The sequence below is a fragment of the Macaca nemestrina genome, chromosome 14 (assembly GCF_043159975.1).
Source record: "Macaca nemestrina isolate mMacNem1 chromosome 14, mMacNem.hap1, whole genome shotgun sequence".
Lineage (NCBI taxonomy): Eukaryota > Metazoa > Chordata > Mammalia > Primates > Cercopithecidae > Macaca > Macaca nemestrina.
In genome coordinates this window covers 44,660,235-44,684,699 of record NC_092138.1, presented here as the reverse complement: position 1 = coordinate 44,684,699, position 24,465 = coordinate 44,660,235, and the positions used below count along the sequence as shown (strand labels likewise).

Genomic DNA, 24,465 nt, shown 5'->3' with positions numbered 1-24,465 from the left:
TTTCATTTCATTACTGAAGTTTGTCTTAGGACCAACAGGTTCACTTTCCTATTGAATATTTGGAAAGGGATTTCAATTGATGCACACCAGTGCCTTCTGTTCAGATAACCCTCTTGATGTAGTCAATTAGATGAGGTTGACGGCAATATGTTTTCCTCATGTTTTAGGACAAGACTCCCTCACACATGGCACTTCTCACACCTAGCCCAAAGCAAGAAATTTGCTGGGTGGAAAGCACCCCAGGTTAGCACTGAACTTGCTTTTTTGAATAGGAAATACAGCGATAAGGAAGTATCTCTAGTTTGAACCAGTTTACTGTCATTAAAGTGAGTAATGAGTTAGGAATGTGTGACAATTTAATTATAAATTGTAATTGAAAAGGAGTTGAAGTGGAAAAAAACAAAGCTAGACAGTAATTAGAAAAGGATTTAGCTCTCCTTTGTTTTAGTTAGTAAATTTATGGACAATTATGGTTGTCGCCTTTTATAAAAGGAAAACATAGTATGAAACATAAAACAGATGTTTCTTTTAACAAAGCAGATTGTCTCTTTATTACCATGACTATTTGTCAATGATATGGGGAAGGTCTTTGCTTTATCTCCTTCCTAGTTGTCAATTAAAAAGAGGAACCAATGATATCTGTGGGAAAAGAAAATCATTTGTATTAGTGTTAAAGTCTTCTCTGAGTGAATTACGTTGTCTGAAAATGTTTGAGGCTGTGAAAAGGTACAGATGAAACACCGTGAACACAATGGTGGACATGCATGCATACCTCAAGGGTATTAGAACTCTACCAAAGTCAGATCGGGCAGAATGAGGGGCATGATATGGGTGGGAGAGATGATTCTTCCTCTAAAAATCAGGTTCCCAAAATATAACAGTTAACAATCTTCTAATAATTCTGAGTGAGGTGAGACAGTCTATTATAATTTTATTTGAAAAGAGGAAATTGCTTTTAGATTTCTATTTGTCTCATCTGCCATTTCTGCTATTGCTTAACTAATGAAAGCAGTCTTTTGCAAGTATATAAGACACAACTCTGGGTCATGTTGGACTCTGATTAACCACAATAGTGTCCATAGTCAGTGACTTCATCTTTGAATATGAGAATACTATTCGGAAAAAAAAGAAATAAAAGGAGAACAGAGATATACAGAAAGAATACAGTGTGTCTGTGGGTGGGTTGAAGCATGCCTTTTCATGCAGACATACAGAAAGAACTCTCTAACTCAATTGCTGTGAACCCTTGAAGGGGGTAAATAAAATTTTGAAAAATGAAACCATGTTTTAAAGGCACTCTAGATGGTAAAAAGACACTTATTTAGAGAGGTAATCATCCTGTAACTAATTTTCTTGATCTGCTTTGGTTTTCACAATTTAGATATTCTCAAAACAAGAGACAGCTGTTTAAGTAGGATGGCGACTGGATATGGGGGTAGGGTAGAGGTGGTGGTGGTGAAGACACACGCACACACACACATACACACGTTACTGACAGACCATATTTTCTCCAGGCAGTACTCTCCTGGCAAAATCTTAAATCTTGTACCAATTTTCTCATAGATATTTATCCAATTCTTCATGTGAACTAGGTCTTTGACTGCCATTTCCTTACCAATGAAGTCAAGTATGTTCACAATGGTTGTCCAATTCTTGATGAAGACACAGTGAAGCTCAGACTTTACAGGTAAGTGGCACGGGAAGATTGGTCATTTGCTGTCAAGTAACCATTCTGTGTACTTCTGAGGGCTTTTCTTGTGGATATGTATTGTCATGAGGGGAGTTAATAGATTCCAGACAAGCAAGTAATCAACAGAAACTGGAAGCCTGAGTGGATAAGGCAAGATTTGTAGTCAGCTTTCACTTATTTCCACTTGTGTCATCTTCCCTAGGATTCCTCTGTGGCAAATTTTTAGCCCTATCCCGTTTCCCTCTAGTGTCCTTATATAGGTATCTGTGGGGTTCCGACCCACCACTTATGGTGGAAAATGGAAATTATAAACTACAAATTCTTCATGAGAATGGGGGGAAAACATATTCCAAAAATGAATGAAATTCTTCTTGTTTGTTACCAGCTGCTTTAGTTATAGAAAGTGCAGTATCTTCTATTTTTAAACATATTAAATACTTAAATTTTTTTTTTTTTTTTTGAGATGGAATCTCACTCTGTCGTCCAGGCTGGAGTGCAGTGGTGCAATCTTGGCTCAGTGCAACCTCTGCCTTCCGGGTTCAAGCGATTCTTCTGCCTCAGCCTCCTGAGTAGCTGGGACTATAGGCACCCGCCACCACGCCTGGCTAATTTGTTGTATTTTTAGTAGAGACGAGGTTTCACCATGTTAGCCAGGATAGTCTTGATCTCTTGACCTCATAATCTGCCTGTCTCCGCCTCCCAAAATGCTGGGATTACAGGGATGAGCCACCATGCCCAGCCTAAAATTCTTTAAAAATCAACTATGAAGTTAAACATGGAATGACCATAGGAGACAGCAGTTCTACTCCTATGTATATACACAAGAAAAATAAAAACTTATGTTTTACACAAGAGCTTGCGCATGAAGTTCACTGCAACATTCTTCATAACAGCCAAAAAATGGAATAAATCCAACCGATGAATGGATAAACAAAATGTGGTATATTCATAGAATGGAATATCATTCAGCCATAAAAAAAGAATGTAGCACTGATAAAGGCTACAGCATGGATGAACCTTGAAAACATACCAAGTAAAAGAAGCCAGGCACAAAAGACCACATATTGTATTGTTCCTTTTATATGAAATATTTAGAACTGGCAAATTCATAGAGACAGAAAGTAGATTAGTGGTGGCCAGAGGCTGGGGAAAGGAAATGCGTCTCTTTTGGGGGTGATGAAAGTGTTCTGGAATTAGGTAGTCATGATGGTTGTACAACTGTGGGACTACACTAAAAAACTGAGCTGTATATTTTTAAAAAATGAATTTTGTGGTATATGAATTATATCCCAATGAAAATTAATTTTAAATTTAAGCTCATGATTATGGTATATCTGACTTCATAAAAGTAACTGAGAACTCGTGTATTTGGAGTAGGCCTTTTATGGTTTTTCCTTGGTTTTTATTGCTTTTAAGAATATTTGGTTAAAATACATTGGTGTGAATTTCCTTTAAGCACTAGACTAATGTAAAAGAGTTTTGTAGACGACATTGGAACAGTGAAGCTTTCTACAAACATATATGACCACCTATTACAGGTCAGGCTGTACACTGAGCATAAGAAACAAAAGGATGAGAATACTCAGATTGTTTTAGTGCCTGTAGTCGAAGGCAAAAGATGAGCAGGTAATTATGATGCAGAACAAGTGCCGAAAGAGAGACACAAACAAAATGCTGTGTTTAGAAAATGAAGCGGCACCCAAGGATTCCTTAGGAAGATATGAAATCAGCATACAGGGCCATTTGATCTTTCTAACACTTTAGAGTTAAAAAACAAATAACTTCAAAGAGCTTGCATGGAAGGGGTGGGAAGGGTAGTGGGGAGTTGCAGGGAACGTGGGGATGGTTAATGGGTACAAACAGTAGTTAGAAAGAATGGGTAAGACCTAGTAATTGATGGCACAACGGGGTTACTACAGTCAGTAACAATTCAATGGCACATTTTAAAATAACTACAAGAGTATAATTGGATTGTTTGTAACAAAAAGGATAAGTGGGCCAGGCGCAGTGGCTCATTCCTGTAATCCCAGCACTTTGGAAGGCTAAGGTGGGCAGATCACCTGAGGTCAGGAGTTTGAGACCAGCCTGGCCAACATGGCAAAACCCTGTCTCTACTAAAAATACAAAAATTAGCTTGGCATGGTGGCAGGCACCTGTAGTCCCAGCTATTCGGGAGGCTAAGGTAGGAGAATCTCTTGAACCTGGGAGGCGGAGGTTGCTGTGAGCCAAGATTACATCACTGCACTCCAGCCTGGGCAACAGAGTGAGACTCTGTCTCTCAAAGGAAAAAAAAAAAAAAAGGATAAATGCTTGAGGGAATGCTTAATAAATGGATACTAAGATGGGATTATTACACATTGCATGCCTGTATGAAAGCATCTCATGTACCCCATTACATAGATAGACAAAGGATAGATAGATAGATAGATAGAGAGAGAGAGAGAGATAGAGAGATAGATAGATAGATACACACACCTACTATGTACCCACAAAAATTAAAAATGAAAATAAATTTAAAAAAGAAAAAAAGCTGATGAATGCTTGCTGCTCCCACTCCTTCCTTGGGTTTCTAGGCTGCTGGGAGGTTGGAAGAGTACACATGAAAGGCAGGGTTAGAGGAGCTTCTTCCCCTCTTGGTCTTAAGCACATTTGAAATAAAATATTCAGAGTAGTAGGCAGCAGAAAATCAGGGAGCATGTTTGTTCCCCTCTTACCACTTCTCCTTCTCCAGCCCCTTTGGCAAGCTACCTGAGCCCATTATGCCTCAGTTTCTTCTTCCATAAAATGGGATTAACAATATCTATCCTAGGTTTTTATAAGGATTGAATTTTATACTATCATAGAGAATTTAGCATAATGCCTGCACCATAATAAGAGCACATCAATTAGAAGCTGCATTATTGATGCATGCTCATCACTCATTAATTTTATCCCTTCAAAAAAAAAAAAATGACACCCCTCTCTTTTAGACTCTTCAAACAACCTGAGATTAGAGTTGCTAAGCAGATGGAGGGAATGGAAGTGGCAATTGCTGAATACCCTTTACATGCCAAGCACTGAGCTGGGCACCCAAACTAGGCTGCAAATGACCGCCTACGTAGTGGTATTTCTGAAGGGCAAAAAGGCCTGAATGCTTCAGAAGCCACTCACCCCTTCACTCCTGAATTAAAACTCAATCCAGAAATTATACAGGCTTGATACTCTTAAATTACACATGTGCTAGAAGTGAGACTCTGAGGTCTTAGCAGTCATTAAATATCCATATGCATGATGAGTTTGAGAGCAGGTTTTGAGAGAAAGATGTTGGGAGGAAGAAGTGACAGGAAAAGGTGTTGACACCAGGGTAAAGAGATGAAGGGAACAGAACAGAGAGGCTGGGAGTAGAGCATGAAACAAAATCCAAACTCAACCTGTGGCACAAATTTTGTGAAGGCCAACCTTCAAGCTTCCAGCTGAGTATGCAGGTATCAGAAATACCTGAGCACCAATTAATATTACTTTTGCCCTGTGTTCTCCACAGATTTACTGAAACAGATACCTTCATAGAAACCTTTATCCTGCGGGTCTATCTCCTGGAACCAGACTGTAACATCATCCGTATGAGTAACAATGTGCTGGAAGTGCCTGAATTCAATGGCCTGTCCCAAGCGATTGATAAAAATCTGCTCAGATTCGATTATGATAGGATGGCTAGCCTGGAATGCACGGTCAGCCTGGACACTGCGAGAACTCAGCTGCCAGCCCATGGCCAGATGGTTTTGGGGGAGCCTCGACCAGAAGAACCTCGTGGAGATCAGCCACACAGTTTTTTCCCAGCCCGTATGATGTCTTTTAATGCTTATCTGGGTATTACTAAAACTGACAAAAATATCCATGCATGCTCACCTTCCACCATGATTAAGAGTTCTAGTCAACTAGTATACATTTTAGCTGGCTGAACAGTGTGGGTTAGTGGTTAAGGGCACAGACTTTACAATCAGAGAGACCTGGTTTTGAGAACTTCCTCTGCTCTTTATTTTCTGTGTAATTTTAGTTATTAACCTGTCTAAGGCCTCTCTACAATGAGAAAGGATAATAGCTGCCCTGTAGGGTTGGGTAAGGATAAGAGTAAATGAGGTTATACATAAACACAGTGGTGCACACTGTCTGGTTCACAGTAGGTACTCATTAATTGTCAGCTGTTATTAGTAATAGCAACAGTAGTAGTTGGTGCATTGATGGAGTATTATTGGATTATGGGCAAGTCTGAAATAAAGCTAGTGGGTAGAAGTGATAGATGAGATTAGGAAGAGTTGATGGATAACATTCCTTCTGCTATTCACTCAATCAGTCTATTTTGGGCACCTCCCGTTCTCTCTAGAAACCATGAGAAACCAAGAAATATAAGGGATAATCATAGCAATAGTAGTAATACTTTGAATTTGGACAGAATGACAGTTAAAGGCACATTTGTTCTATTTTGTATGTCAGAGAAATGAGACTCAAAAAAAAAAAAAAAGTGGATGTCTGGGCATGGTGGCTCACACCTATAATCCCAGCACTTTGGGAGGCTGAGGTAGGAACACTGCTTGAGGCCAGGGTTTCAAGACCAGCCTGGGCAACCTAGCAAGACCCCATCTCTACAATTTTTTTTTTTTTAATTTAAAAGTGGCTTATGAGTATTAAATACCAAACAAGAGTGAAAATACAGTTGGTTAGAGATGTAAAGACTGTTGGAGAGACAATTATGGTTTTCAGTGAGAAAGAACATGTTGGTTCAGGTGGTCAAAGAATGTTTAAGGGAAGGCTTAGTAAAAAGACCAGGTGGACTTAGAAGGATATGGAGAAATTGAGTGTGTGATAGCCACATGGGGAGGGGATTTCACTGAGTAGACAGACCAGTGGAGATTGTATGATAGAGACATGGACGCTGATGCTGTAAAGGAAAGACTGGAGCTACACTGTGGAAGGCCTGCAGTGAGTCACTGGTCTATTTGTCAGAGATGTTCAAACCTCAGACAACATATTTTTTTATTTTTTCTCTCGGTTTAACTTTTGGTGGGTGAGAACATGATGAGACTACTGTTCAACCATTTTTCAGTAAAGGAAACTACAAGCTTTCAGAATAATGACAACCCACTCAGTGAATGATTGGAGGGTACACGAGTGTTCTTGAGGTAGTGAGAGGGAATAAGTATTCATGGGACGGAGTACTGGTTTTTAAATTTTACAATTGTTATGTTTAAGTGACTATCTTAATCCAATGCTATACATTCTAGCACTGGGAGCAAAACTGAAGTGTCCAGGTGGAAGTTGTACCCCAGGATTAAAGAAAATAGGAAGTCTCAAAGTGAGCTGTGAGGAGTTCCTGCTGATGGGCCTTCGTTATCAGCATCTGGATCCCCCTTCACCCAACATTGATTATATCTCCATCCAACTGGACCTCACAGATACCAGGAGTAAAATCGTGTACAAGGTAGAGTTTGCGGTTATGTGTGGATGCCTCCAGGATTCACAGTAGGAGAGCCAGTTACACGGGGCTACTCATGCTGGCCCCATGCCAGGGAGAGTTCCTGTGCTTTTGGGGATGAAACTGCCAGTGACTCATTGGAACTGCAGGCTTGTTGGTTCTGCTAGTAAGTGCTTAAAACAGTAGCTTTTGTATAAAATTTCCCTTCTTTGGTTCTCTTCTAGGTCCACCATCACTATGGCAACTTGGGAAGCACTGGGGCCAGTTACGTGCTAACTTTCTTCCTCCTTTACCTCCAATACTCTTCAGCTTGTCATTTGACCTTTTTGTAACACCTTCTCTTTCATGCTTCCTTTTGTCCCTCTTGAAATCAGGGGGTCCACTCTGCAAGGTCACAGCAAACTAGGGGGGAGGAGAATCTCAGTCCCATGTTTATATTTGTCACAGATTGGTCACTCTTCCAGACTTTGGAATGAAGGGCTGGCTCATCAAGGAGACAGGCTCCCAAAGACCTCCTGCATCTTCCAATCTCTTTTAATTATCTTGTCTTTCCTCCTATTGATCCTTATATATTGCAATAATGACAGAAAGTGGATTCCATTTATTCAAAATATTGAACATGCAGTGCTGCTGATTCATGAACTCTATAATTTGTTTATTGGAGAAACTGGGGAAACTGTGTACCTGCTGAAACAGCTGAGATTTTGTGCTGAGGAAAGATGATCCAAGATGATGTTTGGAAATACTTCTATCTTTCACAATCTGGCTTCTCACTGGGATTTCTCTTAAGGGGCCCAGTCAAATATTGAACATTATTACCCCAAGGAATTGATATGACAAGAAATCATAAAGAAATAATAAAACAAAATCATAGAATTAAGATCTGGAAAAAACCTCTGAGGCAGACTAGTCAAATTGATCAGGTAAATCACTTGGGTAGCTTTTCAAGGATAAATTTCTGAGTCCAACTGATAGTTAAGAGCATGGACACTGGGCCCAGATTGCCTGGGTTCAAACATTCACTTAACTAGCTGTGTGACTTTTGGTCTCATTTTCTTCAACTTGAAGTGGGTTAATAGTACCTATTTCTTAGAGTAACTGAGAGCATTAAATGAGAAAATGCTTATTATGTGCTTGACAGAAAACCTGGCGCATGGTAGCACTATGCATATTGCTGGTTTTAAAAGTCACCTGGTAAAAAGCTCATTAGCCAGGTTTGCAAACCCAGGCTAGGTTTAGCTCAAGCTTCCTTTTTTATAGTGGTGGCTCCGAGCCGTGACATACCTTGTTCAAACAGACCTAAACACTAGGTCTATAGACAACTAGTAGATGCTTTCTGTTTGTTTTAACTCAAAACTCCTTTCATTTTTAAAGATTTCTTATATCCATTGAAAAAATTGAAGCCATTTTTCTTTTTCACCGAATTTTCTCATTTTTTTCTTACTATATTGAATAGGGCTTTATTTGTTTATATTTTAAAATCTATTTTATTGGGAGTTTATCCCTTTACCTTCCTGCTTTGTTTATCATTAACCTATTCCATAGCTTATTTGGCATGTCATAAAACAGATTCATTTATGAATATAAAAGTAATAGGCTCACTGCAGGGAATATTAAAAAAACACAGAAAGCAAGATAAGAAGGAAATAAATACAGCTTTATTTCTACTATTTTTACATACACACACACGTGCACGAGTGCATGCCAGAGTTGGTTTTGTTTTATGGAATCACATTTATACTATATGTGAAGTTTTATATCTTGTTCTTTTGTTATTTTTGTGGTTGTACAGTCAATTCTCATCAAGTGACCAAATGACCCTTCATTCATAATTTCTTCTAGATTTTTAAAGGTCTTCTTCCTTACATTTGCCTTTTTAATCTACCTGAAATAAAATTTTATTATATGATGAAATACAAGGAACAGTTTTTTCCAAATAGCCCAAATTTTCAACACTATTCATTGAACAATTAACTTGTTTCCCAATTGATTTTAGATGATCTTCTGTTGTATAGAAGGATATAGCATATACAATTTCAAGGCTAGCTCTTTTATTTCTTAGATTTGCCTACTTATTCTTTGTCAGTCTCATATTATTCTAAACGCAACAGGCCTATAATTATCTTACAAGCAAGTTCTTCCTTATCACTTCTCTTCAAAATTTTCATAGTCATTCTCACCTAGACTTAGTTCCAAATAAGTATAATTAAATCGTTTATGTTAGTTTCAAAAAACAAAACAAAAAAAGCCCCTAAGGATTTTTATCAGTATCCAGTTAGAACTATAAATCATTTGGGGAAAATTAGAATAATGGAACGTTTACCATATTGAATCTTTTCATCCAGAAATGAAGTATCTCACTTCATTTGGACAAAGGTTCTTTTATATATTTCTGTAAAGTTCATAGTTTCCTTCACATAAGTTGAGCATACTTATTAAGTGCAGTCCTAGGCACTTTGTTTTTGTGAACCTATTGTGAATAGAATATTTTTCTCCCATTATATCTTCTCATTGGTTATTGATGATAAACAGAAAAGCTATTTTTGGAATAATTTTCTTTTATCTGGCTTCTTTCCTGAATTCAATTATTTTAAGAAATTCTCAATTATTTGGGCTTTTAAAGACCATAATTATATCTTTCACTAATGATGATAATTTTGTTCTTTCTTTTTATGTAATTATTATTCTTATTTTTGCTCTATTCCCCACTGGTTTGAGAAGAACAGTATTAAATGTAATGTTATTTATAAGAATCTTTGTCTTATATGTTTTACTAATATCAACTGCCCACATTGAATTTATCTTTGAAATTATGTGGTCTCTCTGCTTTCTCCATTAATGATCAATTTGTATTACCCTTTTCTTTTTCATCTTTCTATGTAATTTTATTTTAAGTGCCTTTCTTGTAAGGTACATATAATTGGACATTTTTATTGAATTTCAGAATATTTGTCTTGAATAAGGCAATATAAACTTTATATTTGTGGGAGTAACAGATACACTTTTTTCTCTCATGTTTTATGCTTTCTTGCGAATTAAAAAAATTTGTCTTGTGAAATAGATCACGTTTTCTTTGCCTTTATCTTTATTTATTTGACAATTCCTTATCACACTTTATGTTTTATTTGGATTTAATTCTAAACTTAAAAATATTCTTAAGCCTATATTTGTAATATATACAGTCAAAAAATGAAGTGAGCTCTCTTGGCTCCTTCCTGTGTATGATGATAATGGATCCAAGTGATCCTTTCTCGTGGCAATTGCTTTGTTTATATAATTTGCAATTTCAGTTCTAGCATATGATTGTTATACTTTATTACAAGCAGTAAGCTCTTTCATCATTTGTATCCACTTTATTAACATGTTTAAAATAACATACTTATTTAGACTTAACTCTAGACTCAATTGGTCTTAGCATGAAGCACCAGTCCTTCTAAATCACTATTTACCCCGCTTGAGTTTTCTAATTATGCATCTTCAAATAACATTTTTTCCCAGTGACACGTGAAGAGTAGATACTCTAAACCCTGGGACATCTCAGTATATCGTTTACCTGCCTTCATCAACCATGCAGTGGGAAGGGAGGGGGTTGATTGTCTTCTCCTCTGTTCCTCTCTTGCAATTCTCTCTTCTCTGCGCATTGCTGGTTAGTTTCTTAATTTTCAGGCTGGTGGCAGGGGTGGTTTCGGGGAATGGGAGAGAGGGATCTTATTTGATCAGGCACTGATGACATATGATTTCATGCTGTCAGAGCCTGGTAGATGTCTCAAGCTGCATCTTTGTCTTAGGGACAAATTCATGGTTTCTCTGGAGAGCCCCATTGGTCTATCACTCATCGCTCTCTTAAGAGGATGTATTTCTAGCCTGAGTGATCACTTGCGATTTCTCCTGCAGCTCCTAGAATTTGATTCTATCTCCAGCATTTTCTTACTGGATTTTTGTCGTCTCAAGAGTACTCTCTGAAGTTTATGGTCCAGGAGACCTCAGACCAGCCCTCTGCCCACTTGGCCCATATCTGGGAACATTTACATGTCCCTTGCTGCCACAAACAAGAACAAACTGATTCTGGCGCAGCCATCATTATTTTTCTGCTTCCAGCCACTTAACTTCCTCAGATATGAGCCCTGTATCAGCTGTCTGTGTGTGTTTCAACTGCAAGAAACACATTTTAAGGGACAGGAGATATGGCATTGCTCTGCTTTTCCTGCTGCATGCCAACATGTGGTGTTAAAGGTCAGGAAAGTGACTGAACACAACACAGCAAAGCACTCCTGTCTCCTAATCAATCTTTTTCTTACCTTTCTCAGTCTTTTTATATTCTTATATGAGCAAGAAAGTTCTGGAGTCTGGAACTAGTTCCAGACAACTTGCTGTGTAAATTCTGCGTATTTTACTACCTGTCTTACATTCAGTTGCAAATCTAGTATCTTTTATTGGAATTTTAGCATTCTGTTGTACACAGATTACAACTCCTAGCCCAAGGGCCAGTGTTTAGCAGTATGGGACTAATGCTGAGAGCCTGGTTCTCTCAGCAATGGGATAGATCAAATCCTATGAGAATTAGCATCTACTGCTATGAGGGTTCTTTTCTTTACAAAGTCTCACTCTCTTGCTCAGGCTGAAGTGCTGTGGCACGATCAGAGCTCTCCATAACTTCAGTCTCCTGGGCTTAAGTGATCTTCTTGCTTCAGCCAATTGAGTAATTGACTATAGGTGTGCACCACCATGCCTGATTAATTTTATTATTTTTACTTTTTTTGTAGAGATAGAGTCTTGCTCTGTTGCCCAGGCTGGTCTCAAACTCCTGGCCTCAAGCAATCCTCCTGCCTCGGCCTCCCAGAATGCTGGGATTGCAGGCATGAGCTACCACACCTCGCCCTGTGAGGATTCTTTCTGCCCATAGCACTTGTTGAGATCTTAGATCTTGTGGCACAGTTTCATGGTTTCTTTGGAGGGTCTCTTGCTCATAGTGCTCTTATTTTGGAGGATGCATGCCTAGCCTCAGTGCTCACTTGCAATCCCCAATGCCCAACCCTTGCTTGGAGATCCAGGGTCTTAACTAACCAGACAACCAAGCAAGTATTCTTCATTTGCATGAGAACCAAATCATAAAGACATATTTCCTTCATCGTTCTCCTGCCCCCTTTAAAACTACATGCCAGGAGGTGAGGAAGGTGGCTGCAGAAGGTTGTTGATGGGTGCCAGACTGCTAAGTGCCTACTTTGGCTATTTTGTTTGTCCTCACTTGATACTTGGGAGTCTAGTATTAATATTTTCATTTACAGCTGGAAAGAAAATGAGAATGAAGAGTTAAGTAACTTGTCTAAAGTCACACAAATTAAAAGTGTTGGCGATAGAATGATAAACACGGTTCCTTCTGATGCCAAAGTAGGTGCTCCGTTCTTCACCTGGCTGCATGTAAGAGTCACCAGGGAGCTCGAGAAATACTGGTTTTCTGGTCCCCTTTTTGGAACAATTAAACAAGAACCTCTGGAGACGGATCCTAGGTACCAGCGTGTGTTTAAATCTCCCCAGGTGATTCTAGTATGCAGCCAGCTTCAGGTCACCGCTAGATGCTAGGCTGTGGCTGTATTAAATATTAGGCTATTAGCCCTGTATTATATCACCTCAATCATATTATTTCCTCCTTTATATTTTCTCTGTCCTTCAAAAGTCAGAGAGTGCGTGGCTGCCTGTCTATATCCGAGCTGGAATTCCGAATCAGATTCCAAAGGCTGCATTCATGGCCATGTTTATTCTGGAAGTGGATCAGTTCATCCTGACTTCCTTGACTACATCAGTTCTGGACTGTGAAGAAGATGAGACTGCTAAACACTTGCTGGTGTTCAACATTACTAAAGCCCCGCTCCAGGGCTATGTGACTCACCTGTTGGATCACACCAGACCAATCTCCTCATTCACCTGGAAAGATCTCAGTGACATGCAGATCGCCTATCAGCCACCAAACTGCAGTCATTCTGAGAGGAGACATGATGAGGTAAGAAGGAGAGACAAAGCTTCCAGCCTAGAGAAGTCACAGGGTTATTTAAGAACCCCCTACCCTAAACCCTCAGGTTCCTTTGTACCTTCATTGCCTCAGAAAAGAATCAATCACTGTAAATCATGGTGCAAGCTAACTGCCCAGAGGAGCCAGGCAGGCAGGGTCAATGAGCAAACCCCACTGAGGGGCACTGTGGCAAACTGAAGAAAGAGCCAGCTGCTCAGGAAGCAGCTGCCACTCAGCTCGCGCCCACCGCTGCCCTGCAAGGATACAAGTGTGCCCACTGTTGCTGTAGCACTCATGCCAAGAGAAATTGGAGAATGATACTTTTTGATAAAATGCTTAAATTCTTGAATATAGAAAACAATTAAAAATTGTAGTGAAACGTATTGTGTTAGCTACCAAATATTTCTGAGGGCCGCATTTGACCCAGGGCTCACCAGCTTGAGAATTGCAGCAGCCTTTGCCAGCCTTCCTGAGTCACAGAGACCATTGAAGTTAGAGATGACTTTTGTATACAATTCTTTTATTTTTAACAAAAATTTTTTTTGATGTGTTTCTTTATTTTAAGTTCTGGGGTACATGTGCAGAATTGCAGGTGTGTTACATAGGTAAACATGTCCATGGTGGTTTGGTGTACCTATCAACCCATCACCAACGTAGTAAGCCCTGCATGCATTAGCTATTTTTTCTAATGTTCTCTCTCTTTCCACCCCTGACCCCAACAGGCCCTAGTGTGTGTTGTTCTCCCAAAATATGGAACATTTCACGAATTTGTGTGTCATCCTTGTGCAGGGGCTATGCTAATCTTCTCTGTATCATTCCAATTTTAGTATATGTGCTGCCAAGGCGAGCACACAATTCTTTTATTAATAAATTCTTTTATTTTTTTTTTGTGAGAGCTTTTTATGGGAATCCTTAATTTTAATTAATAACACAGACTCAGGATAGGGCATTCCATAGTCTTATTTGATAACTAATTTCACAATGAAACACTGTCCATCAGGAAGGTCCTACTTCTATCTAAATTCCTTTTGCTGCAGGTTCAACTTCTTTCCTCTGGTTTTGTAGTTAGTGGGAGGGGAGGACAACTGGTTAAAGTCTTCCACATAATAATGCATCACATGCTTAAAGACCTCCCAGCAACTTGATTCAAACAGGATGGAAATTTTAAACGTGCAGATGGATACAGACTTGAGTTCAGGTTCATTAAGGAAAATGAGTATTCCTGGGGTTATCTCTATTGTAATTTAGGCATTTTCAGCATGTAGCCTCAAGGGGAGACAAAGGACTTCAGGCTATAAATGCTATGCTTTGCCTTCTGCTTTTATTTCCCCCTCTCATCAGAGTCTGTGGTCCCCACATGCCTTCCCTGTTAGGTTGCAATTTCTCATTGCACATTCAGTCTTACTTCGAGCTCACAAGTAGAGCACTACTTTTCTGGCTGCTTCATGTGTGTAGTTTCTGGCATTGTATAATGTACTCTTAAAGCAGAGCCTGTGTGAATGTGTGATTATTTTCGTTAGACGGTAACTCACAATTTTTTCAGTGGAGATCACACAGTTTTCAGGTTGTGTGGACTGGAAGCCCTGGGCCAGGGGCCTAACCAAGTGGATATTTACATTTTACCCCTCCAAAGAAAGACACATCTTGCCCATGTAGTTTCATGTTCCGTCTGTTGCTCTGGCAGCCTTGAATCAGTTTCTTTTGTCATTCAGTGTTTGCTGATATAGTGCTGTTTGATTATTTCTCTTATCCTCTCCCATGGACCACATGTTCTTCAAAAGTAGGGAGTATGCCTTGCATTTCTGTGTTATACCTTATTCTTCTCTGTCAACATCTGGTGAATACAAACACAGCACATAATAAGGACCAAAACTTGTCACGTAGCCCCTACTTATTAGTTATGAATTTCATGAAAGCAAATAAAGTTGAGATATTTAAAAATATGTCTAGTGAAATAGACGTCTCTAGATCAGGGTTTCTTGATAGTGGCAGTATGACAATTGCCGTTTTGTATCAGATAATTCTTTGTTTGGGAGGTTGTCCTGTGTACAGTAGGATGTTAGTATCCCGGCCTCTACCCACGCGATGACAATAGCATTCTCCCACACACCCACTTCTGAAACCAAAAATGCCTCCAGACATTCCCAAAAGTCCTCTAGGGGGACAGCATCACCCCTACTTGAAAACCACTTCTCTAGATCCTCCACCTTTGAGAGAGATTTAAGTGACTGAAAGTGGGAAGGAGTTGGTCTCCTGAACAAGTGCAGAGACACGTCTCCAGCATATTACCATTTTTAGATTAATAACTTCTTTTATGTAGTAGAAAATTTTAAAATACTGTTAAAGTAAGGAGCAAGATCTAGAACCTGAAAAAGTCAAATCAGGTTGTCTAAAATGAGATGTGGGAACCGCAGAAACTGAATCCCCATTTGCCTCTGTGTGTGGCTGTACCCCAGAATTAATGCTATTTTACCCTCTAATGCTTCAGTGTGTGGTTCATTTGCCTCTGTTTGTTTATAGGTAGAATTGGAGGTATACGACTTCTTCTTTGAAAGGAGTGCACCTATGACAGTCCACATCTCCATCAGAACAGCAGACACAAATGCCCCCCGTGTATCCTGGAATACAGGTAAAGCTCAATATGAGGCATAAAACAACATAGCCCTGAAGGGAATACAAGAAAGATGGGTCAGGAAAGAAAGGTAATTTTATTCCTGTGTCATACATGAGGCAACTGAAACCCAGACAGATGAAGGGCATCAGACTGTAGCTTTTGTTGTTGTTTTTTTATTCCTCCTGGCAGCGTGAGAAATTTAAATCCAGGATTTCTGTGTCCTGTGGCCAAGTTCTTTCTTCTGCTGGAGATAAGACAAAGGGACACTTTTCAACTGAATAAAGCAAAAAAGTGACTATTTGTGATATTGAGCTGTAGTGGGACTGAAATCTCCAACTCAGATTGTTACAAGGGACTGGAGAAAGATTTAGCTTTTATAATCCATATTTTTATGTTGGGCTACATGGAAACTGAAAAACATAAATAAGAACTTTAACTGCTTTAAAATATGGCTTTCTATGCCATATTTAATTCTGAGTGGACTTATGTGATGTATATATGTTGATCAGATGTAAATGTGGAATGTAAATGGAGATCTTTTCCTTTCTCACTGATCGCATCAATACCATTTGAAACATACTTAAAAGCAGTGATGGTAGACTGTATTAAGGGAAAAATGTCTGTGTCTGATTTAAATCCTCAGGTGGCAGCTTAAACAAGCTGCCTTGTGCGTGTACACATACGTACGTGTTTGTATGTATGTGAGTTTCAGTAGAGATAGAGAACATCAGGTGAGCAGCCTTGATTTATAATTCTGGCTCTATATCCTATTCGACATCTGTCAGGGGGGTAATGAGAGAAAAGATGGAATCAGTAACCTAAAGTTTAGGAATAGTCACATGTTGCATGGACTCCTGCTTGAGTGTAGAGATGGAATTGTCTGTACGTGTGTATGTGATCCGTGACTCCCAGGTTTCTTCAATGTCATTTTGGCTGCTTTGAACATCAGAATCCTTTTTAAAATAAGCGTTTGCTTATTAGGAACTTGATCTGTGCCATTGTTGAAATTTGGAGAATATATTACATTTAAAATTATTTATTATTTCACCATGAAGATATAACCAATGTTGATATTTTGCTGTATGTATTTCTAGGCTTCTCGATTGTTCCTCTGCTCTGCTCCGTGATGCCTTGTCCTGTGCACTCCTGGCTTCCAAACCCTTATTGTATTGCCAGTCACAGAGATTCTTCTTATGCACCCCTCCTCCCTCCCTCCCTCCCTCCCTCCCTCCCTCCCTCCCTCCCTCCCTCCCTCCCTCCCTCCCTCCCTCCCTTCCTTCCTTCCTTCCTTCCTTCCTTCCTTCCTTCCTTCCTTCCTTCCTTCCTTCCTTCCTTCCTTCCTTCCTTCCTTCCTTCCTTCCTTCCTTCCTTTTCTCTCTCCCTCTCCTTTATATATGTATTAGCCCAATTTCCCTAGAAAACAGACCCCGAGGCAGACCAGATGTACTAACCCTATACTGAAAGCAAGAGTAAGGGGAGAAGCAAATAAAAAGGTGGCATAGCTGAGCTGGTCACAGCTTTACAATAAGATAAAGCAGATTGCTCTGTAATGTTGATGTCTCCAGGGAGAAGATGCAACCGCTGTGTCTGGGAAGAGTTGGAAGTGGGGTGGGGAAAAGGTCAACAATCTATTAATGGTCAGTTCTTTCCCATTTCCTGTCTTTAATGGGTTAAAGTTTACTTCAGTGGCTGTTAACTCCCCACATGCCCAGAGGGTGTTATCTGGCCCTTCTTAGCAGCCATAGAACATATTCCCTGGGTCCCCTGGTGCAGGGCCTGATAAGCCACAAGGTTGGTCCTGCCGCCACCAGAGGGCAGTGGAGGTAGCCGGCTGCATCAGAAGATGAGGCAGTGGTGGCAGGAGGGCTTTACAATTTTGGAAACTGGGAATCCTCATGGGGCGGCTGCAGCTAGAGAACAGTCAGTTGGTCGAGGCCAGAGTGGTGGGTGAAGCTGGCAGATGTAAGAGAAGCATAAGATAGGTCCAGCAGCATGCTACCTTGCAATTCGACTAGCTTGCTCTGCTCCCTTTCAGGATTTTCTGTAATCTGTTGTAATATTGGAGTCAATAGTACTAAAAATAAAAATAGTACTAAAAATAAAAGCTACATTCCAGTTTCTTGAAAAGCTTTTAAAGATGCAATATTCACATGGTTTCATGAGTGGAAATTCATTCATCTTTTCTTAAGCAGGCACGTTGGCATGTCACAGAACTTGCCAGTACCCTTTTCTTATCTTTTTTTTTTTTTTAAGTTCTGGGATACATGTGCTGAACGTGCAGGTTTGTTACCTAGGTGCACATGTGCCATGGTGGTTTGCTACATCTATCAACCTGTCATCTAGGTTTTAAGCTCCACATGCATTAGGTATTTATCCTAATGCTCTCTCTCCCTCCTCCATACCCCCATACTCCCCTTTCCCCCATACCCCAGAACAGGTCCCAGTGTGTGATGTTCCCCTCCCTGTGTCCACGTGTTCTCATTGTTCAGCTCCCACTTATGAGTGAGAACATGTGGTGTTTGGTTTACTGTTCCCGTGTTAGTTTGCTGAGGACAATGGTTTCCAGCTTCATCCATGTCCCCCGCAAAGGGCATGAACTCACTATTTTTTACGCTGCATAGTATTCCATGGTCCAATGTGCACATTTTCTTTATCCAGTCTATCAGGCCAAAACCCTTTTCTCCTTTCTTTCACAGGTCTGAATCTCCTTGAGGGGCAGTCTCGAGCCATCACTTGGGAACAGTTTCAGGTTGTCGACAATGACGACATTGGTGCTGTCCGGCTAGTCACTGTTGGTGGCCTGCAGCATGGATGGCTGACTTTAAGAGGTGAATGATCCAACTTGGTAACCTAGCAAAGAATCCAAAAGTATTTTCTTCAGAAGTACACGTATTTAACGGATATATGTAGCATCTCTTGGGCCCCATTTCTCAATGAAATTGTCAAATGCAGAAAATCTGGAGATCTTGAAACCATTGACTTTTGTGTTCAAGTGCTCAGATCAATGTCTAACCATTTATGAACAGTACCTTGTGCGTGGCTCATTGTTTAAACCTCAGTTTTGCTTTCAGGATGCCATGCAGGACTCCTTCTAAGTATACTCCTTAACTAGTTATTTTTTTCCCATTTGGAGGACAAAATGTTTTTTCTTTCTCTGCTTCAAACAAGTATATTGAAAAATTAGGCCAAGTGCAGCGGCTCATGCCTGTAATCCCACATTTTGGGAGACTGAGGTGAGTGGATCATCTGAGGTCAGGAGTTCGAGATCAGCCTGACCAATATGGTAAAACCCCGTCTCTACTAAAAATACAAAAATTGGCCGGGCATGGTGGTAGGCGTCTGTAGTCCCAGCTACTTGGGAGGCTGAGACAGGAGAATTGCTTGAACCTGGGCAGCAGAGGTTGCAGTGAGCCAAGATCACGCCGCTGCACTCCAGCCCGGGTGACAAGGCAAGATTCCATCTCAAGAAAAAAAAAAGAAAGAAAAGAAAAATTAATGCTTAATGAATACTTCAGTAATAATGATGTTATGTTATTAGTAGTAGTTGTCACGGTTTAAAAGAAATAAATTTATAATTCTATGGGATGATAGTTAACAAGGTAATAATCCTAATAAAAGCAATATTTACACTTTATGATAAAATAAGTCATTCCTTATAATGAGCTCAGAGGATTTAATTCAGTTATCTTCTTAGTTTCCCTAACTGTAAAGCAGAAAGATAACTCTCAGGGAAAGTTATCAGGGAATTCTGGAATCAAAAACAAAATAATAAATGTGTGATAAATCCTACTACTTAATCCCAGGACAGTGGGAGGCCAGTTTAAATCTGGGTATACCAGTCAGGTTGGGTGTTCAGTTGTACGTAAGAGAAATCCAAGTGTAGTGGCTTGAAAATTAGTTATTTTCTTCATGTCTTTGAGGCTGGAAGACACAGAAGGAACAATGAAAGAAGTTATGGCATCTAAGTTTGCTCTATTTAACAAGTTTTCCTAGGAGCACAATACAACAATTTCCACTTAGATTTCTTTATCAAACTATGTCACATACAACTCCTCAGTGCAAGCTAGTCGAGAAGTCTGAGTATTTTTAAATGACTGTATTGCTATGCCAAATACAACTAGGATTCTGGTAGTGAGGAAGAAGCATAAAGTGGCTCTTGGGCAAGAAAGTGTTAAATAGTTTATTCCTCTAAGGTCTTTAACACAGCCACATGGTGTGAAGAGAGTACTGGGGTGCACCTGCCATTAAGAATTGTAAGTCTCTGGCTGGGCACAGTGGCTCATGGCTGTAATCCCAGCATTTCAGGAGGCTGAGACGGGCAGATCACTTGAGCTCAGGAGTTCGAGACCAGCCTGGTCAACATGGTGAAACCCCATCTCTACTAAAAACACAAAAATAGCCCGGTGTGGTGGTGTGTGCCTGAGTCCCAGCTACTCTGGAGGCTGAGGCAAGAGAATCGTTTGAACCCAGGAGGTGGAGGTTGCAATGAGCCGAGATCGCGCCACTGCACTCCAACCTGGGAGACAGAGGGAGACTCTGTCTCAAAAACAAAACAAAACAAAACAAAACCAAACAAAAAACCAAAAAGAATTGTAAGTCTCTGAAGAAAAGAAAGCAATGTTTATTAATACTATACAGATGAAATGAAGAGTGGGAGAACATAATGCATTGATGGTCTGGGTTCAGAGGAGATAGAAAATAGTATAACCATTTATTAAGCATTTACTTTGTGACAGATACTGTGCAAAGCATTCTGTATGCTTTATCTTGTTTATCTCATATCAACTTTATGGTATTAGATACTATTATTATTCCCATTTTACAAATGGGTAACCTGAGACTTAGAACAACTGACTTATCTAAGGTAACACACCTAGAAAATGACAGAACTGGGATTTGAACCCAGTCTATTAGATATCAGAGCTCTAGCTCTTGGTCTTTGAGCCAGTAATTTTCAAATAGGCTTGATAACACTGGTTGTTGCCTCCCTCCCACCCACCCCTGAATTTCTGATTCAGCAGGTCCAGGGTAAGTCCTGAGAATTTACATTTCTAAAACTTTCTAGATGGTACTGAGGCTGCTGGTTTGAGACCACTCCTCTAAGAACTGCTGCCATGTAGGATGGTAGCAATTAGCTGAAGAATAACCAACATTTATTGTAGGCTTACTGTTGCTTAAGTTCTCTCATTCTTGCTGTGGATTATGAGGTAAGTATTTGTATTAGTAAGGGTTCGCTAGAGAAATTAAGCCAACAGAATGTCTATCTATGTATCTATGTATCTATCTACCTACCTACCTGCCTACCTACCTACCTATCTATGAGGTGATTTATTATGGGAATTGGCTTATGTAATTGTGGAGGCTGAGAGGTTCCATGTTAGGCCATTGGAGAACCAGGAAAGCCCATGAAGTCGTGGGTATTAGTCTGAAGGCCCGAGAACCAGGGAAGCTGATGGTGTAACTCCCAGTCCAAAGCCAAAGGCTTGAGAAGCTGGGCAAGGGGAGTGGAGAGGGGTGAGTGTGGTAGGGAAGGTGAAGGGTGGAGGGACAAATGGGGGTGTTAGAGGGTGGCTGGTTTATGTTCCAGAGTTCAAAGGCCCAAGAGCCAGGAGCTCCAGTGTCAGAGGGAAGAAGATGGAAGGAAGTCTCAGCTCCAGAAGAAAGAGAGCATTCCCCTTTCCTCTTCCTTTTTGTTCTACTTAGTCCCTCAATGGATTGGGTGATGCCTGTCCACAGTGATGAGCCTGATCTTTTCTCAGTCTACTGATTCGAATGCTGATCACTTCAAGAAACACCCTCTTCACAGAACCACCCAGCAGTAATATTTTACCAGTTGTCTGGGCATTCCTTAGCCCAGTCAAGTTGATGGAAAAAGTTAAAACCATCACAGTAGTATTATCCATGTTTTATAGATAAGTTTTATAAATTAAATACCTTGCTCAAATCTACACAACTGATGAATGTTGGAGCCAGTATTCAAAACTAGATGTGTTGTCCCAGAACCCACTAACAATCTGTAGTTTTTCCAGGTGAGGGAAATACGGGCTGCACACTTTCCTTAGCAGCCTCTGTTGTATTGATGCTTTCCCCACAGCTGCTGCTTCTGCACTCCCTTGCTCAATCTGCTCCATCTCTGCTCTCTCCCTCAGGGGGCAAAGGATTTCTCTTCACCGTGGCTGATCTCCAGGCTGGAGTTGTTCGCTATCATCATGATGACAGCGATTCCACCAAAGACTTCGTGGTCTTCCGGATATTTGATGGTCATCACAGCATCCGTCACAAATTCCCCATCAACATCTTGCCCAAAGATGATAGTCCCCCGTTCCTTATAACCAATGTTGTGATTGAACTGGAAGAGGGGCAGACTATCCTGATCCAGGGATCCATGCTGCGAGCTTCAGATGTGGACGCCAGTGATGACTACATCTTCTTCAATATCACGAAACCTCCACAGGCTGGAGAGATCATGAAGAAGCCAGGGCCAGGACTGATAGGTAAGTTCTGGGTAGTTAAGATCATTTGAATGGAATTCACTCTTCCGTGGAGAACCTACTATGCACCCTTCTGGGTTTGCTGACATTGTGTCAGAGTTTGTGCTAAGGTGAACATCAATTTTCTGAAGTAAGATAGTATTTTTATTCCCATTTTATAATGAGGAAGCCTGAGATTTAGGAAAGTTAATTTGATCTATCCAAGGTTGTGCATCTACAGATTTCCAGAGCTGAGCCTCAAAGTAACCATTACTGTATGAAAAATTAAGTCAGCCAAGCAAGGTGATAGAACAAATTAGTCTAAAAGGAGATTTTTGGAATATTCTAGATTATTGATAATTTCATGAATAACATTTGTTTACATTTTGTTAGAATCATTTTGTAACTACTTCTTAAAGTGGGTAGATCCAGAGTTTGACAAAATAGGGATCAAATAAGTAGTTAGTGTTACTTTGTATATTTGAAATAAGAGTAAGTTTCTTGAAAATATTTTTCTAATGCTAATTTTTCCATATATCAAGACAGATGTAGCAAGTTTAGTTTTCCTGCTTTATTATTTATTATTTTTCTGCTTTATTATTTATCTTTGATGAAAGCATTTAATGCAGATTCCTTGGGGACATATAATATACTAGACAGATAAGACTTTTGAAGATAAGTCCAATATCATTGTCCCTCGATATTTGATAGGCTTGTACAAAAGTATGTGATGTTTTATGAACCCAATAGGCTATCCTGTGCCTGGCTTCCTTCAGAGGGATTTGTTTAATGGAATCATTTATTATCGTCACTTTGGTGGAGAAATCTTTGAAGATTCTTTTCAATTTGTCCTGTGGGACAGCCATGAACCTCCAAATCTTTCAGTGCCACAGGTAAGAGACCGTTTCTGAACACTTTCCCAAAGTCTTGTGCACAGGTATCAATTCTAGGAGATGTGGTTAGAAACCACATGAAAACAGGTTTCAAGGTTTAAAAATTGAAAAACAATCGATTAAACAAAATTAAGCAGACTTCTTTGCAATAGGACTACTCAGATGTTTCCTTTTTGAAAGAGTTTTATATATATGTATGTATTCAGTGTTTCCAGCTCATTGAACTATGGGACCCTTTTATGTAGAGCAGCTCACAAAATTTGCTTGTCTCCAGACACTCAAGAAAACATTTATTCTGTATGTGATGATTAAATTATAGGCTCCAGAGTGAGGCTGCCTGAGTTTCCCTCTTGATCTTGACACTGACTGACTGGTCAGCCCATGCCCCAGTTTCCTCGTCTGTAAAACTGATAATAATAGAACCTTCCTTTAGAGTTATTGTGAAGGTGAGATAATACATATGAAGTACTGAGAACATTTTGGTACATGGGAAACACTCAATAAATACTTTAGCTATTATTTATTGTTGTCTTTAAAGATCTAAGAGTCTCTTACTACCACTAAAGGATATAATTTAAATGTGTAGAATGTAGAAATAAGTTTAAGCAAACATTGCCATATAGAAATTACAGAAAGTGGAGTCAGGGTAGTGTCTGGACAACTATAATAGACTCCTTGAAAGGAGAGGCTAGTTGATATTAGAGATTTTAAAAAACAACAGCTGAAATTAATTAATCACCTACTGGTATGGTTTAGCTGTGTCCCCACCCAAATCTTATCTTGAATTGTAACTCCCAGAATTCCCACGTGTCATAGGAGGAAACTGTGGGAGGTAACTGAATCATGGGGGCGGGTTTTGCTGTGCTGTTCTCATGATAGTAAGTCTCACGAGATCTGATGGTTTTAAAAACAGGTGTTCCCCCTGTGCAAACGTGCTCTCTCTCTTTGTCTGCTGTCGTCCATGTAAGACGCGACTTGATCCCTTTTGCCGTGATTGTGAGACCTCCCCAGCCATGTGGAACTATACGTCCATTAAATCTCTTTCTTTTGTAAATTGCCCGGTCTCGGGTATGTCTTTATCAGCAGTGTGAGAACAGGCTAATACACCTACTATGTACAGTACTTTTTGCTAGGCATTTTGTACCTGTTATCTTGGAAGATAGCCTGTGTATGGATCCAAGCAAATCTCCAACCTGTTCTAGAATGACTGCTTAAAGCAAGTGTCCTATTTGTCACATAATGCCTTCCCATAATGTCACAGACACTGACGTTAGCTAATGCATAGATGATTGAGCTATTCATCTGTGGCTAAGAAGAGTGTAACAGAAGGAGATGATCAGAA

The 24,465-nt window shown here is 39.9% G+C and overlaps 1 protein-coding gene and 1 non-coding gene across 23 annotated transcripts in view; one reads left to right on the top strand and one right to left on the bottom strand.

The window, feature by feature from the left end:
- LOC105489089 (FRAS1 related extracellular matrix 1) overlaps positions 1-24,465 on the top strand; it is a 177,078-nt gene that overhangs the window by 45,436 nt on the left and 107,177 nt on the right. For 21 of the 22 annotated variants that reach the window (XR_011612591.1, XM_024795139.2, XM_011753748.3 and 18 more), the window contains 8 exons: positions 1,593-1,687; positions 5,211-5,509; positions 6,949-7,145; positions 12,814-13,137; positions 15,667-15,775; positions 18,457-18,588; positions 21,910-22,254; positions 22,981-23,123. Coding sequence is in view for 21 of the 22 variants with exons in the window: in XM_024795139.2 (XP_024650907.2) it covers positions 1,593-1,687; positions 5,211-5,509; positions 6,949-7,145; positions 12,814-13,137; positions 15,667-15,775; positions 18,457-18,588; positions 21,910-22,254; positions 22,981-23,123 (1,644 nt within the window). In the remaining variant the exon portion in view is untranslated. Of the gene's footprint in view, positions 1-1,592; positions 1,688-5,210; positions 5,510-6,948; positions 7,146-12,813; positions 13,138-15,666; positions 15,776-18,456; positions 18,589-21,909; positions 22,255-22,980; positions 23,124-24,465 lie in introns of those variants that run through there. The other variant, XM_011753754.2, reaches the window with a different exon arrangement.
- Positions 13,891-13,997, bottom strand: LOC112427925 (U6 spliceosomal RNA). The gene has a single exon (XR_003019709.2). It is a non-coding gene; the product is annotated as a U6 spliceosomal RNA (small nuclear RNA).